We start from the raw sequence: 14,472 nt of genomic DNA, 5'->3' as shown, positions 1-14,472 counted from the left end.
CACACTGCAGCGCTTTCCCTACTCAGCTGTATGAAGGCAGGTTTAACTCCCAGCGCTGTGCAGCTGCAAGTGTAGCCATACCGTCCTTGAGCCATAACAGGCCTTTTTGTTTGGACCAATTCAGTCTCTGTCTGGTTTTCTTGCACCTGCCCATAATATTCTTTATTGGGCCTAGGGTCCCAGAGAGCCTTGATCCTGCCCTGCAAGTGGCCCTTTCTCCCTTTCTCTCGCTCCATCCTTTCCTCTTTCTGTCTGGATTTATCTCGCTGTGAAGAATGCTCACACAGATGAATAGGAATAAACCAGTTCTCAGGGTCAGTGTGTATCACAAGCAGCTGCCCATCCCAGTGCTCAGGGTCCGGCACTAACATGTAGCCATTTCATTTTTATTTTTTCATTCCAACATTTCTATTATTAAAAAAAGAACTTTAGCTAAATGATGATTTGGGTTACAGATGATAAATGTGGAGATTATAATGCAGTTCATTTTTCTGAACAGATACAGAAGGAGGGGATTATAAAAAATGTTTGAATTGACTGGAATAAATTATTAACCATTATTAGTTCAATTACATGAACTCATAAAAAGTTCTATTTCAGCAATAGGAAAAATCATATGAAATCGCATAAGGCACCCACTTATTTATATATAAATCACATTTCAATATGGATGAAAACCTTCAAAGACAAAAAAACCTACACACTCTCCTCCCTAAAAATATTTATTCCAAAATGCAACTATCTGTAAAATTGTAACCATGTGGCTATGCCATTTTTATATAGAAATGTCTCTTATTACCTATTTAGGGTTCATTAGTAGGTCTGAGCACTTTGGAATTCAAACGAACAACCAATAGCTGGAAAGATGATGGCTGAGTGTTTCGATTTACTCATCCAGTGGATTATAAATTGATCCAAATTGATAAGTCTATAGTCATTTTATTTAAAAGGGGAACAGTCAAGTTTAGGTAAATCTTTCATGTCCAGAGTAAGAGCTAGTCTGAGCTATGTCAGACTTATGGTTTCAACTGGAAAAGGACAGCCCCGGTTTTACATTCCTTTTCCTTGCCTGGTGTTGCAAAAATCATGTTGTGTGATTTGCTGGGTGAAATCCTGCTCCAATGAAGTCAGAGTTTTGCCATTGATGGCAATGGAGCCCTGGATTTCACCCATTAGCTTGATTTTGAAATCTGACTTGAGATGGTATTCTTCAGTCGTAGCACTCCTTTATCAAACAGTATTTGTGGGATCAGATAGGGGAACTAATCCGTCACTTTCATATAGGGGCACTAGGTCTGAATAGCTCTGAAGCTGGCATTTCAATAGCAAAATTGAATGCGGAGAAAGAGAAAAGCTTTAATTACTTAATTGTTAATGCTGTTTACTACAGTAGTGCCTAAGGGGAGAGTTGGATCAAAGAACCAATCAGCACAGGACGTTGTTGGGTGCCTCTTTGTAATTCAAAACAGGAGGAGACGCTGCCATTAGTTACAATAGAGACACAAGGAGAAGCTTATAAGGAATGTATCCAACTTTGAAAATCATCTCAGATACATGTAGTGGGAAGAATATCACCAAGATAATTGCACTCAGTTCAATCAAGTGATAAAATATCGAGTGATAAAGTATGTCTGATTTGTAGGAATAAGTTTCAAAGAGGAAGGTGGCCCCAGCAAGGAATCCAAACTGGAATGTATTTCCAGAAGTTCCTGAACACCTTGTGGGATGTCGAGAAGGGATGTTGTATTGCCTTCAAAAATAAAAGTGACCCAGGCAAGGTACTGACAACTGAATGCTTTTTTTTTTTTTAGAAAGTGGGTCACAAAATGACTCCAGGCTCACAGTAGACAAAAAAGATGCATCTAACCAGACTACTAATAGCAAAGGAAACCTGGGGAGAGAGAGGAAAAGTGGAAGCAGTCAACAGATTGGTGTCTTGGCTCTATTACACTAGACCCCTTACACTGGTTAAAGAGAAGCCATTTGCCTTAACTATGCCTGTATGTATGTGTACATAGTGAATCACAAGAGCTGGGAACTTTGCTAATGTATCTGATAGTTTAAAAGACATTTCGACTACAAACATTAGGAATTAGTTTCATCCTCTGAGAGCTTTTGAGACACCTGTCTCTTGCTTTCTGTGCAGGTGCATTGGAACCTTTGTTATTCTTATTTGAACTATTCAGCTTTTGGATTGAGACAGAGCATTGGGCAACTCCTGTTACGTCATTCAAAAATCTCTTCAACATGTAGGATGTGGTTCCAGACTCTCATCCAGCTGCTGCGGAACCAAACACGATAGAAGATCCAGAAGACTGACAGCTGTCGGTGTGCCATGTAGACACAATACAAAGTCTTATTTTTTCATTGGCCATTGGGAACTTTTTTACAACAGACTTCAGCTCAGCAACGGAGCTGTGAGCCTTCCTAGCCAGTGCAGTGAGCCATTGTCCAAGCCAAAGTCCTGGCTCTAACACTGCAATTGTATCACAAAGACGGCTCGACCAGAAGCTGAGGGGCGATCTGGGTAGGAGTAAGGGCATCAGCACATGACACAAGGGCTAGATTGATCTATTTCCTTCTCCAGTGTTTCCTGTAGGAGGGGGAAATCATATTTGTCTGGGTGCCAGCTGCTGATAAGGAAAACCTGGGGGGAAGTCTCCCCTGCTCCTTTCATCTGTTTTATGCAGTCATCCCTGATCTCCGGCAGGACTCTCTGCTCACTGTAGGATTTGCGGAGCCTAGCATAATACAGATCCAGATCCACTTTGGAACGCACATAGTAATACTTCTTTCCCATCCCCCGAATCTCATTGGTGAGGCTTTGGTGGCAGAATGTGAAGCGTGTTGAGAACATGATGATGAATAAGTCATAGCGGTTGAAATTTACCGACTTCGTATATGTATCTATGGGAAACCTAGGTGTCCCACATCCTGGTAGGTCCCATATTGTTACATTTGGGTGTTTAGGATGTTGATATGGTGTTGGCTCCCTTCCTGTTTCACGCATCCCAGTTTCAGCAGCACCTTCATCATCATCATTGAGACCCCGGAAGGCATTTAAAAAGCTCGATTTTCCTGAACCTGCCTCACCCGTGATGGCAACATGAAGCATGGTGATTTTCAATGATTTTATGTTCTGAAGTTTAACTATCACATCTGTGAAAATTCCTGCTGCAATAGTGGCCTGCAATTCTTTAACCTCCTTTTTGGAGAGTCCAGCAAATGTTCTATTGTCTGAAATTGCATCTTCAGCAGCCTTGGTAGCTCTTGGAACTGGCTCAGTCTGTCTTACATGCAAATCTTAGAAAAGGAAAAGAAATAGATCTATGAATATGCAACATGAAAACAACCTGTTCACATGGGAATCTGCAGCTTATTGCAGGGGAAAGGGTAATTTCAACATCATCACTTTAAGTTGAGCAAAGTTTTAATGGAGTTTAATAAAAGTTAACATCTAGACAAATTAACACCCAATTCTCTAATTCTTTAATAACAGAAGCCACCAGGTCTTTGGCCAAGATTCTCAAAAGTCACTAGTCATTGTGGGTCCCCAACTTCACACACATAAAGGGGGGCCATTTATCAGAGGGTGTGTGCTCAGCACTTCATGAAAATCAGGTCGCTTCAAGCTGGCACCCAAAATGGAAGGTACTTAACGCTCTTATGAAAATCTCGGTCTTTCACACTAGTTATTGGACAAAGTTAATGAAAAGGGTGAGAAAAAAACCTCAAAGCTAAAGTTCAGTTCGGAAGATCCCCCGTAGTGCATTGTATTTTCAGAACATTCACAGACACGTTGCATTTCTCATCACCAGCTAATCAGCCCTTCAGAGGGGCCTGGGGGGAGAATCTGGATGTGTGTGTCCAGACAGCCTCTCCCCTTCAACCCTTTCCCTGTATCCCCTCCTCCCACTCAGAACTCTCTTCCAGTGATTTACGGCATTTCCCTGAAAGGCCAGGGGAAAACGGGCAGAGGGAGAAGGTGAAAGGAGTTAGAGAAGATAAAAGCGGAAGGAGAATTTTGTTCAGGGCTGGTGAAAATCTCTGATGGCCAGAGAACAAACCTACCTCTTATTTTAGTCCCACTTTAAACTTTCATCTTTCCAGAATGAAGAAATGTCCTCCCACCGGGGTGTGTCCCCTGGCAGGTTTTATCTCACACTCACTCACTCTTCTGAAAGAAAGGATGGTGCTGAGGATAACCCACCGGGCTGTGACAGAGTTCTGGGTACAATTCCCAGCTCTGCCACAGACGGCCTGTGTGACACTGGGCAAGTCACTTAGGCCCGGCTCCACAAAGGGACTTAGACCTTGTGACGCTAAGCAGGGCTGCCCAGAGAATTCCGGGGGCCCGGGGTCTTCGGCGGCGGGGGGCCCCCGCTCAGGGGCGGCTCTAGACCCCAGCGCACCAAGCAGGCACGTGGGGCGGCCCTTTCCCTGGGGGGCGGCATTTGGCTCCGGTTGAGCTCCCGCAGGCATGCCTGCGGGAGGTCCAGCCGAGCCGCGGGACGAGCGCCCCCCTCCGCAGTCATGCCTGCGGCAGGTCCACTCGTCCCGGGCTCCGGTGGACCTGCCGCAGGCATGCCTGCGGGAGCTCAACCGGAGCCGCGGGAAGAGGGGAAACACTCCAGGGGCCCCGGAAAACACTCCTGGGGGCCCCTGCAGGACGCGGGGCCTGGGGCAAATTGCCCCTCTTGCCCCCCCCTCTGGGCGGCCCTGACGCTAAGTGTTGTGGTGCCTAATGTTTAGACACCTAGAAAATCACTTGGATCCACAAAGCCTGAGCTAGGCATCTAGATTCTCTGTACAATGCATGGGGAGAGAACGGCACCTAAGAATGAGATCCACAAAAACCTGTATGCTGGGCAGGGAGCCACCTGAGCTAGCCAATGGGAGATCCCAACAAAAGGGTTTTTTGCTATGCCCCGCCCCTCTCATGGAGATGGGCACCACACTCCAGGCTGCAGGGAGACACTTCTATCTACTAACAATTCACAGCTGGGAACCGCTCTCCTCGAGTCAGTTGGCTTAGACACCTGCGTAGTTTCTTGTGAGACTGAATTCACCAAGGCAGTGGGAGAACCAGGGTCCAGTCCCCCTACTCCAATGACTCTTTAATTGTTTATCCAAAGATGAATCCCTTTGTGACGAAGTGGGGTTTTATTCATCTTGTCATGTTGCATGTGAGTCTTACTGTCCTATTCTAATACTGTGTGTGCCTCAGTTTCCCTGAGTACTGCACCAATGCCTAGGTGGTGGGGATAAGGGTGTGTGATTTTTGCTGAGGCCTATGACGTTACAGTCTATACGATTTTATAAAAATAAGCTAATGGGTGAATATAATGTACCTGGAATATTCTTCATGCAAAAGGTCTCTTGTAAGGCATCATTATAAAGCTTATAATCTACTAAGCGTGATCATCCTATTTGTTTAAATTTACCACTCTTGTATATGGGACTAGAAATATGAAATATAACTCTGAGGTCCTATTGGAGTTATGCAAAGTGTGGGCCATTAATGGTGGTTTGGAATCTTGATGGCTCCCATCAACCAGGACAATTGACGGTAGATGGCTCTGTTTGCAGGCCTTCCTGTGAGTCCGGCTGGGAGGAATGAAGGCTTGGAGTCTTACAGTGACATGTGATCATGTCACATGAACTGGAATCCATCTTTAACCTGGTGCTTTTCCATTGAGAGAAGGGGTGGGAACCCAGAGGAACAAAGGATTCCCACCTTATGCAAAAGATCTATAAAGGGGTGGAACAGAACAAAGCGGGAGCCATGGTGAAGAATCCCCTTGCTACCACCTGAGCTGGAACAGGAGCTGTACCAGGGGAAAGAATTGTGCCCAGGCCTGGAAGGGGTCCAGTCTGAGAAAAAAAATTACTGAAGCATCTCTGAGGGTGAGATTATCTGTGTTCAGTTTGATTAGACATAGATTTGCACATTTTCATTTTATTTTGTTTGGTGACTTACTTTGTTCTATCTGTTACTACTTGGAACCACTTAAATCCTACTTTTTGTATTTAATAAAATCAATTTTTACTTATTAATTAACTCAGAGTATGTATTAATACCTGGGGGCATAAACAGCTGTGCATCTCTCTCTATCAGTGTTATAGAGGGCAAACATTTTTTGAGTTTACCCTGTATAAGCTTTATACAGGGTAAACCGGATTTATTTGGGTTTAGACCCTGTTGGGAGTTGGGCATCTGAGCGTTAAAAACAGGAACACTTCTGTTAGCTGCTTTCAGTTAAGCCTGCAGCTTTGGGGCAAGTAATTCAGACCCTGGGTCTGTGCTGGAGCAGACGGGAGTGTCTGGCTCAGCAAGACAGGATGCTGGAGTCCTGAGCTGGCAGGGAAAACAGGAGCAGAAGTAGTCTGGGCACATCAGGTGGCAGATCCCAGGGGGGTTCTGTGATCCAACCCGTCACAAGGCTCTCAGGGCAGGTGAGGCTGCCCAGCTGTCTGCACGTAGGTGAGGGCCGACCCCCTTCATAACCTGAGATCAAGGAGGGGGATGCGCCCACGTGACACCTTTTGCCCAAGGAGCAGGACAAAGACCAGAGGAGGAGCAACGGGCGTGTTGGAGGCCAGGCAGGGGGATCCAGGGCAGTCTGCTGGGGAGGGCTGTAGGAGGGGGAGTCCAGGACATCTGGCCCAGGATCCCCCCAAGATGGACTCTGCTGAAAGTCACTGACTTCTGTGCTAACAAGTTCTGTTCTACGCTGTGTTCCTGCTGACCAGTAAACCCTTCTGCTTTGCGTTGCTGGCTGAGGGGCACTGCTGACTGCGGAGTTGGGGTGCGGGTCTCTCTGGCTCCCCCACCAAGGGATAGTGTGCAGTGTGAACAGGGATGCTGAATGTGCCGAGGTCAGACCAGGAAGGCCAAAGCCGAGCAGGCTCCTTGCGCTGGACAGCCCTGAGCAGGGGCAGCTCTAGGAATTCCGCCGCCCCAAGCAGGGCGGCGCGCCGCGGGGGTGCTCTGGCGGTCGCCGGTCCCGCGGCTCTGGTGGACCTCCTGCAGGCACGCCTGCGGATGCTCCACCGAAGCCGCGGGACCAGCGGACCCTCCACAGGCATTTCTGCAGGAATCATAGAATCATAGAACAGAATCATAGAATCTCAGGGTTGGAAGGGACCTCAGGAGGTATCTAGTCCAACACCCTGCTCAAAGCAGGACCAAACCCAACTAAATCATCCCAGCCAGGGCTTTGTCAAGCCGGGCCTGAAAAACCTCTAAGGAAGGAGATTCCACCCCCTCCCTAGGTAACCCATTCCAGTTCTTCACCACCCTACTAGTGAAAAAGTTTTTCCTAATGTCCAACCTAAACCTCCCCCTCTGCAACCTGAGACCATTACTCCTTGTTCTGTCATCTTCTACCACTGAGAACAGTCTAGATCCATCCTCTTTGGAACCCCCTTTCAGGTAGTTGAAAGCAGCTATCAAATCCCCCCTCATTCTTCTCTTCTGCAGGCTAAACAATCTCAGTTCCCTCAGCATCTCCTCATAAGTCATGTGCTCCAGCCCCCTAATCATTTTTGTTGCCCTACACTGGACTCTCTCCAATTTATCCACATCCTTCTTGTAGTGTGGGGCCCAAAACTGGACACAGTACTCCAGATGAGGCCTCACCAGTGCTGAATAGAGGGGAATGATCACATCCCTCGATCTGCTGGAAATACCCCTATTTATACAGCCCAAAATGCCATTAGCCTTCTTGGCAACAAGGGCACACTGTTGATTCATATTCAGCTTTTCGTCCACTGTAACCCCTAGGTCCTTTTCTGCAGAACTACTGCCCAGCCATTCGGTCCCTAGTCTGTAGCAGTGCATGGGATTCTTCCGTCCTAAGTGCAGGACTCTGCACTTTTCCTTGTTGAACCTCATCATATTTCTTTTGGCCCAATCCTCTAATGTGTCTAGGTCCCTCTGTATCCTAGCCCTACCCTCCAGCGTATCAACCACTCCTCCCAGTTTAGTGTCATCTGCAAACTTGCTAAGGGTGCAGTCCACACCATCCTCCAGATCGTTAATGAAGATATTGAACAAAACCGGCCCCAGCACCGACCCTTGGGGCACTCCACTTGATACCGGCTGCCAACCAGACATGGAACCATTGATCACTACCTGTTGAGCCCGACCATCTAGCCAGTTTTCTATCCACCTTACCGTCCATTCATCCAGCCCAGACTTCTTTAACTTGCTGGCAAGAATACTGTGGGAGACTGTATCCAAAGCTTAGCTAAAGTCCAGAAATAGCACAGCCACTGCTTTCCCCTCATCCACAGAGCCGGTTATCTCATCATAGAAGGCAATTAGGTTAGTCAGGCATGACTTGCCCTTGGTGAATCCATGCTGACTGTTCCTGATCACTTTCCCCTTCTTTAAGTGGTTCAGAATCGATTCCTTGAGGACCTGTTCCATAATTTTTCCAGGGACTGAGGTGAGACTGACTGGCCTGTAGTTCCCTGGATCTTCCTTCTTCCCTTTTTTAAAGATGGGCACTACATTAGCTTTTTTCCAGTCATCCGGGACCTCCCCCAATCGCCATGATTTTTCAAAGATAATGGCCAATGGCTCTGCAATCTCATCGGCCAACTCCTTTAGCACCCTTGGATGCAGCGCATCCGGCCCCATGGACTTGTGCTCGTCCAGCTTTTCTAAATAGTCCCGAACTACTTCTTTCTCCACAGAGAGCTGGTCACCTCCTCCCCATACCGTGCTGCAGAGTGCAGCTGTCTGGGAGATGACCTTGTCTGTGAAGACAGAGGCAAAAAAAGCATTGAGTACACTAGCTTTCTCCACATCCTCTGTCACTAGGTTCCCTCCCTCATTCAGCAAGGGGCCCACACTTTCCTTGACTTTCTTCTTGTTGCTAACATACCTGAAAAAACCCTTCTTGTTAGTCCTAACATCTCCGGCTAGCTGCAATTCCAAGTGTGATTTGGCCTTCCTAATTTCACTCCTGCATGCCTGAGCAATACTTTTATACTCCTCCCTGGTCATTTGTCCAATCTTCCACTTCTTGTAAGCTGTTTTTTTGTGTTTAAGACGAGCAAGGATTTCACTGTTAAGCCAAGCTGGTCGCCTGCCATATTTACCTTTCTTCCTACACATCGGGATGGTTTGTTCCTGCAACCTCAGTAAGGATTCTTTAAAATACAGCCAGCTCTCCTGGCCTCCTTTCCCCGTCATGGTATTCTCCCAGGGGACCTTGCCCATCAGTTCCCTGAGGGAGTCGAAGTCTGCTTTTCTGAAGTCCAGGGTCTCTGTTCTACTGCTCTCCTTTCTTCCTTGTGTCAGGATCCTGAACTCGACCATCTCATGGTCACTGCCTCCCAGGTTCCCATTCACTATTGCTTCCTCTACTATTTCTTCCCTGTTTGTGAGCAGCAGGTCAAGAAGAGCTTTTCCCCTAGTTGGTTCCTCCAGCACTTGCACCAGGAAATTGTCCCCTACACTTTCCAGAAACTTCCTGGATTGTCTGTGCACCGCGGTATTGCTCTCCCAGCAGATATCGGGGTGATTAAAGTCACCCATGAGAACCAGGGCCTGTGATCTAGCAACTTCTGTTAGTTGCTGGAAGAAAGCCTCGTCCACCTCATCCCCCTGGTCTGGTGGTCTGTAGCAGACTCCCACCACAACATTACCCTTGTTGTTCATACTTCTAAATTTAATCAAGAGACTCTCAGGTTTTTCTGCAGTTTCATACTGGAGCTCTGAGCAGTCATACTGCTCTCTTACATACAACGCAACTCCCCCACCTTTTCTGCCCTGCCTATCCTTCCTGAACAGTTTATATCCATCCATGACAGTACTCCAATCATGTGAGTTATCCCACCAAGTCTCTGTTATTCCAATTACATCATAATTCTTTGACTGTGCCAGGACTTCTAGTTCTCCCTGCTTGTTCCCCAGGCTTCTTGCATTTGTATATAGGCATGTAAGATAACTCACTGATTGTCCTGGTGTCCCAGTATGGGGCTGGAGCCCTCCCCTCTTGCACTCACCTACTTGTGCTTTCTCCCGATATCCCACTTCCCCACTTACCTCGGGGCTTTGGTCTCCTTCCCCCGGTGAACCTAGTTTAAAACCCTCCTCACTAGGTTAGCCAGCCTCCTTCAAAGATGCTCTTCCCTCTCTTCGTGAGGTGGAGCCCGTCTCTGCCTAGCAATCCTTCCTCTTGGAAGACCATCCCATGGTCAAAGAATCCAAACCCTTCTCTCCGACGCCATCTGCGTAGCCATTCGTTGATTTCCATGATTCGTCGGTCTCTACACTGGCCTTTTCCTTCCACAGGGAGGATAGACGAGAACACCACTTGCGCCTCAAACTCCTTTATCCTTCTTCCCAGAGCCACGTAGTCTGTAGTGATATGCTCAAGGTCATTCTTGGCAGTATCATTGGTGCCCACGTGGAGAAGCAGGAAGGGGTAGCATCTCAGGGCTTGATGAGTCTCGGCAGTCTCTCCGTCACATCGTGAATCCTAGCCCCTGGCAAGCACCACACCTCTCGGTTTTCCCGGTCAGGGCGGCAGATAGATGACTCAGTCCCCCTGAGGAGGGAGTCCCCGACCACCACCACCCTCCTCCTCCTCCTCCTCTTGGGAGCGGTGGTCGTGGAACCCCCATCCCTAGGATGGTGCATCTCATGCCTTCCAATCAGTGGAGTCTCCTTCTGCTCTGTTCCCTCCGATGTATCATCCACTCCACTCTCTGCACTAGTACCTGCGGAGAGAACATGAAAACGGTTGCTCACCTGCATCTGTGTTTCTGGTACATGGACGTTTCTGGTACTCTTTCCTCTTCTGGAAGTCACATGCCGCCAATTATCCTCGCTGGCCTTCTGTCCCCGCTGCGTAGCCTGCTCTGAATCTTCAGAACATTGTGCCCACTGAAGCTGATCCTGACGTCTGGAGGTCCACTGGAGCTGCGGGACCAACGGACCCTCCGCAGTCATGCCTGCAAGAGGTCCGCTGGAGCCGCCTGCCGCCCTCCTGGCAAAATGCCTCCCCAAGTGCGCGCTTGGCGCGCTGGGGTCTGGAGCCGGCCCTGGCCCTGAGGGGAGTCGCGTTACCTGGAGTCCTGGCTGGCTTCATACAGAGCAGTTCCAGAGCATCGGGCCTGTGACTCCGTCACACCCTTCAACAGGAGAGTTTGAGAAACCCACCAATGTACCCATCAGAATATCCCATAGCTCAGTGGTTCACACTCTCTCTTGAGTAAAGTGTGGGAGACCCCAGTTCGAATCCCTGCTCCCAGCCTCAAGCAGAAGGGGGAATTGAATCCGAGTGAGTCCTTTAGCCACTGTGCTTAAAAATCACATGTGAGCATCACCACCTCCTCCTTCAGCTGGAATTGGAATGGGGCCCAATCCAGTTATCCTGCTGAGATCATGCCTACCAGGTTGGGCCCTTCAAGGAAAGACAGGAGTTTATACACTAGTTTGTGGCTCATGCTGGGGCTTAGGTAGGAGATAGGCAGAGTAAGGCCAGAGGGCACATGCCCAGGAACAGAAACTCAGGTGTGTAGGAAAGTTTTACCCTGAAAATTTAGACACCTACAGGTTTCAGCAGTAGCCAAGCAGGGGTTTAGTGGGTTGCCGTGGTGCCTAAATCTGGGGTTTAGGCACCTAAGTGTCTTTGTAGATCTGAACCTTAATTTCTCTGGGGCTCAATTCTCCATCTGTAAAATGGGGATAATAATACTCCCTCTCTCCCAGCCCATGTCTGTCCTGTTTATGTAGATTGTAAACTCTTCAGAACAGGGACTGTCTGCTACTATGTCTGTGTACTGTGCCTAGCACCATGGAGCCCCAAGACTGACTGGGTCATGAGGACACCACTGCAATGCAAATAATAAACCACCATAAAAATAGGTTGATTCTGAAGTTATTTCTACACTCCGCAACTGAGCTCTCAGTCTCTCTCCAATGAGAAGTGTAGTTTTACCTGAATCAGCTGCCTCCAGGTCCTATACCTGAAGGAAGAATATGGAAACATATTTAAGTGTTTACCTTCCTTCAGTGTTGAAATCAGAGTCTCCTCACTTGGGGCACCCACAGCTCCGTCCGCACACACAGCCGACACCCGGAATCTGTAGGGCGTCTTAGGGCTCAGTCCATCAATGTTACAAGATCCAGTTCTCTCTCCTGTCCTTCGTTCCAGCCATTTCTCTTTCCCCTCCTGACTCGTATCTCCTGCCTCTTCTTTATATTCCACCTTATACTCGCTTATACTGACTCCATCTCCAGTCACACTTGGACTCTCCCAGGAAAGGGCAATGGCAGATGAATCTGCAATAACTGCTACAGGCTTCCCAGGAGGGCTGGTAGGGGGAAGGGTCTTCACAGGATCACTCACGTCGCTGCTCTCGCTGAGCCCTGGTTTGCTCACTGCAGCGTATCGGAACTGGTACTCGGTGTTTGCACGGAGCCTTGTCACTGTGAATGTCTCTTGTGTGTTATTTACAGTCACAGCCGTCCAGTTCTCCTGCCCAACAATTCTGTACTCTGCCCGATAGCCGGATATCGCAGCCCTGCCATAGGCTGCTGGGTTAAACGTGAGATGCACACGGTCATGTCTGATTCCGTCAATCAGGGGAGGAAGAGGCTTTGATGGAGGCTCAAAGTTGGTACTGACCACATCTCCATCTTCATACAGGTAAATGGAAGCTCCTGGATTGTCCTTGTCTGGAACACAGGCCACAATGAACCGAGTCATTCCACTAGATTTATTGACACGAGCAAAGTAAGAGAAGGACTTTACGGCTTGTCGTGCTTTTCTTCTTATCTCTTCATCCTCAAACCACTGTTTGGATTTTGGTGTCTCACAGACAGAACTGGCTAATGCTGGAACATGAATGTTCTTCATAAATTGTCGCCGCAGCCAAAGGTTCAATTCTGATAAATACGATTCCTCATTGTGCAATGAAGTGAGTGCAAGACAGACAACACAATTATGCCTGTGGCTGAGAACTATACATTGTAGCTCACTCCTGGAGGATATGACTTCCACCTCCTCTAGCTCAGCCAGGTAGGAATTGATAAAATCCATTTCTTCCTGTTTATTCTCCAGAAATTCATTGAGTCTCTGGGTACCAAATGGCGATTGCTCCTTGGTGGTTAAAATCTCCACCAGGGCCCCCTCCTCTGCTCCGCCTCCACGGATAGAGGGCAGGGTTCTAGCTAGCTCTTTTTGGAAGGTCTGTCTGTGCTGTTTACACAGATCTCTGAATTGCTGGAGTTTCCTCTGGATCTCGGGGAAGGTTGTAGCCGTTCTGTCCTTCACCATGTCATTGCATCGGACGTCGCACTCGGTCAGGTGCTCCATGGCACTTTGAGCATCATAAACCAGCATCGAGCTGATCTCATGCACTAGCTGAGCGGCTCTGGAATCCAGCTTGCTCAGTGGGTACAGCCAGACTCGCACCGGTACAGCGTTCTCACCAGCGACTCCAAGCCGCTTAGGGAGAGTGGAGTAAACTTCCATGGCATCTTGGTAAGTAACCGGATTGTTCTCCAGGGCAAAATCGCCATAAAATTTGCAACTGAATTTTTCAGCTTTTTCTTCTGCCTTGTTCCCCTTTTCCCCAGACCCCTCTGCTCCTCCGGAAACCTTTGGGATCTTTTCTATCATCAGTTTCATTTCCCCCTCTATCTCTCGCACACTCTCTGATGAAGATACTTCCCGATCAAACACGAAGAAAGCCTGAGCCCCGTACAGCACAGCTGTGACCACATGGGTGGCCGTGCCTTGGTCAAACACAGCAGGATAAGAGACGTTCTTGGTCCCCAAATGGCTCATAGTCAGGTGCTCAAACCTGTTTGTCACTGAGTAGCGGAGAGCAACTCGAGCGTGATTTTTTGATTTCTTGGTATCATTTAAAAATGCTGCAGATCCACCTACTTCCACCATCCCCCCCAGGAAACTGGCCTTCAGGGATCCAGACAGACTGAGGGCTGAGGCCTTATCTTCAATGGAGTCAGACGCAATGATCTGGAATTCAGTATTGGGCTTTGGCATTGTCTCCACGTCTTTCTTAAGGGCCTCAATGCCCCATAAAGTGATACCTGAAAATTCCACCAAAGCACATAGTCAGTGATCACTGGAGAGGATGCAAGATTGTTGCAATTTCATTTAATAAAGTTGCCTCCTATTAAAGAGACACCAGGAGAAAAAGAACACAGCACTGAGGGCTCAAATCAATGTGCCCTCTCATCTGACCCTCCACTTCAATCTCCATCTATCTATCTTGCTCTCTGTCTGACAATGTGCTAGCTTTCCTGTTACCTCATTCTCTCCTCCTCCATTCCCATCTGTCTCACTTCATCACAAGCTAGACTTTAAGCTCTTTGGGGCAGGAGCTGCCATTTTATACTGTGCATACAGACACTGACTAGTAATGAGGCCATGATCCTGGATTAGTGCCCATGGGGGCTACTGCCGCACAAACAGTAATAAT

General features: G+C 48.0%; 1 protein-coding gene across 1 annotated transcript; it reads right to left on the bottom strand.

The window, feature by feature from the left end:
• Window positions 1–472: 472 nt before the first annotated feature.
• LOC123363320 (verrucotoxin subunit beta-like) lies at window positions 473–14,253 on the bottom strand. The gene is made up of 3 exons (XM_045004179.1): window positions 14,235–14,253; window positions 12,026–14,080; window positions 473–3,303 (listed from the first exon to the last, which is right to left on the bottom strand). Exons 1-3 carry the CDS (start codon window positions 14,251–14,253, stop codon window positions 2,543–2,545), a joined length of 2,835 nt encoding a protein of 944 aa, XP_044860114.1. The 3' UTR covers window positions 473–2,542.
• Window positions 14,254–14,472: the final 219 nt, after the last annotated feature.

This window comes from Mauremys mutica, chromosome 2, assembly GCF_020497125.1.
Source record: "Mauremys mutica isolate MM-2020 ecotype Southern chromosome 2, ASM2049712v1, whole genome shotgun sequence".
Classification (NCBI taxonomy): Eukaryota; Metazoa; Chordata; order Testudines; family Geoemydidae; genus Mauremys; species Mauremys mutica.
The sequence above is the reverse complement of the archived record's forward strand: the minus strand, read 5'-3'. Positions and strand labels throughout refer to the sequence as shown.

Excerpts from the sequence above, each read along its gene's own strand:
- LOC123363320 (XM_045004179.1), bottom strand. Across the intron at positions 3,304-12,025 it reads GATTTCAACACTGAAGGAAG|ATTTGCATGTAAGACAGACT; the intron begins GTAAACACTTAA and ends TCCTTTTCTAAG.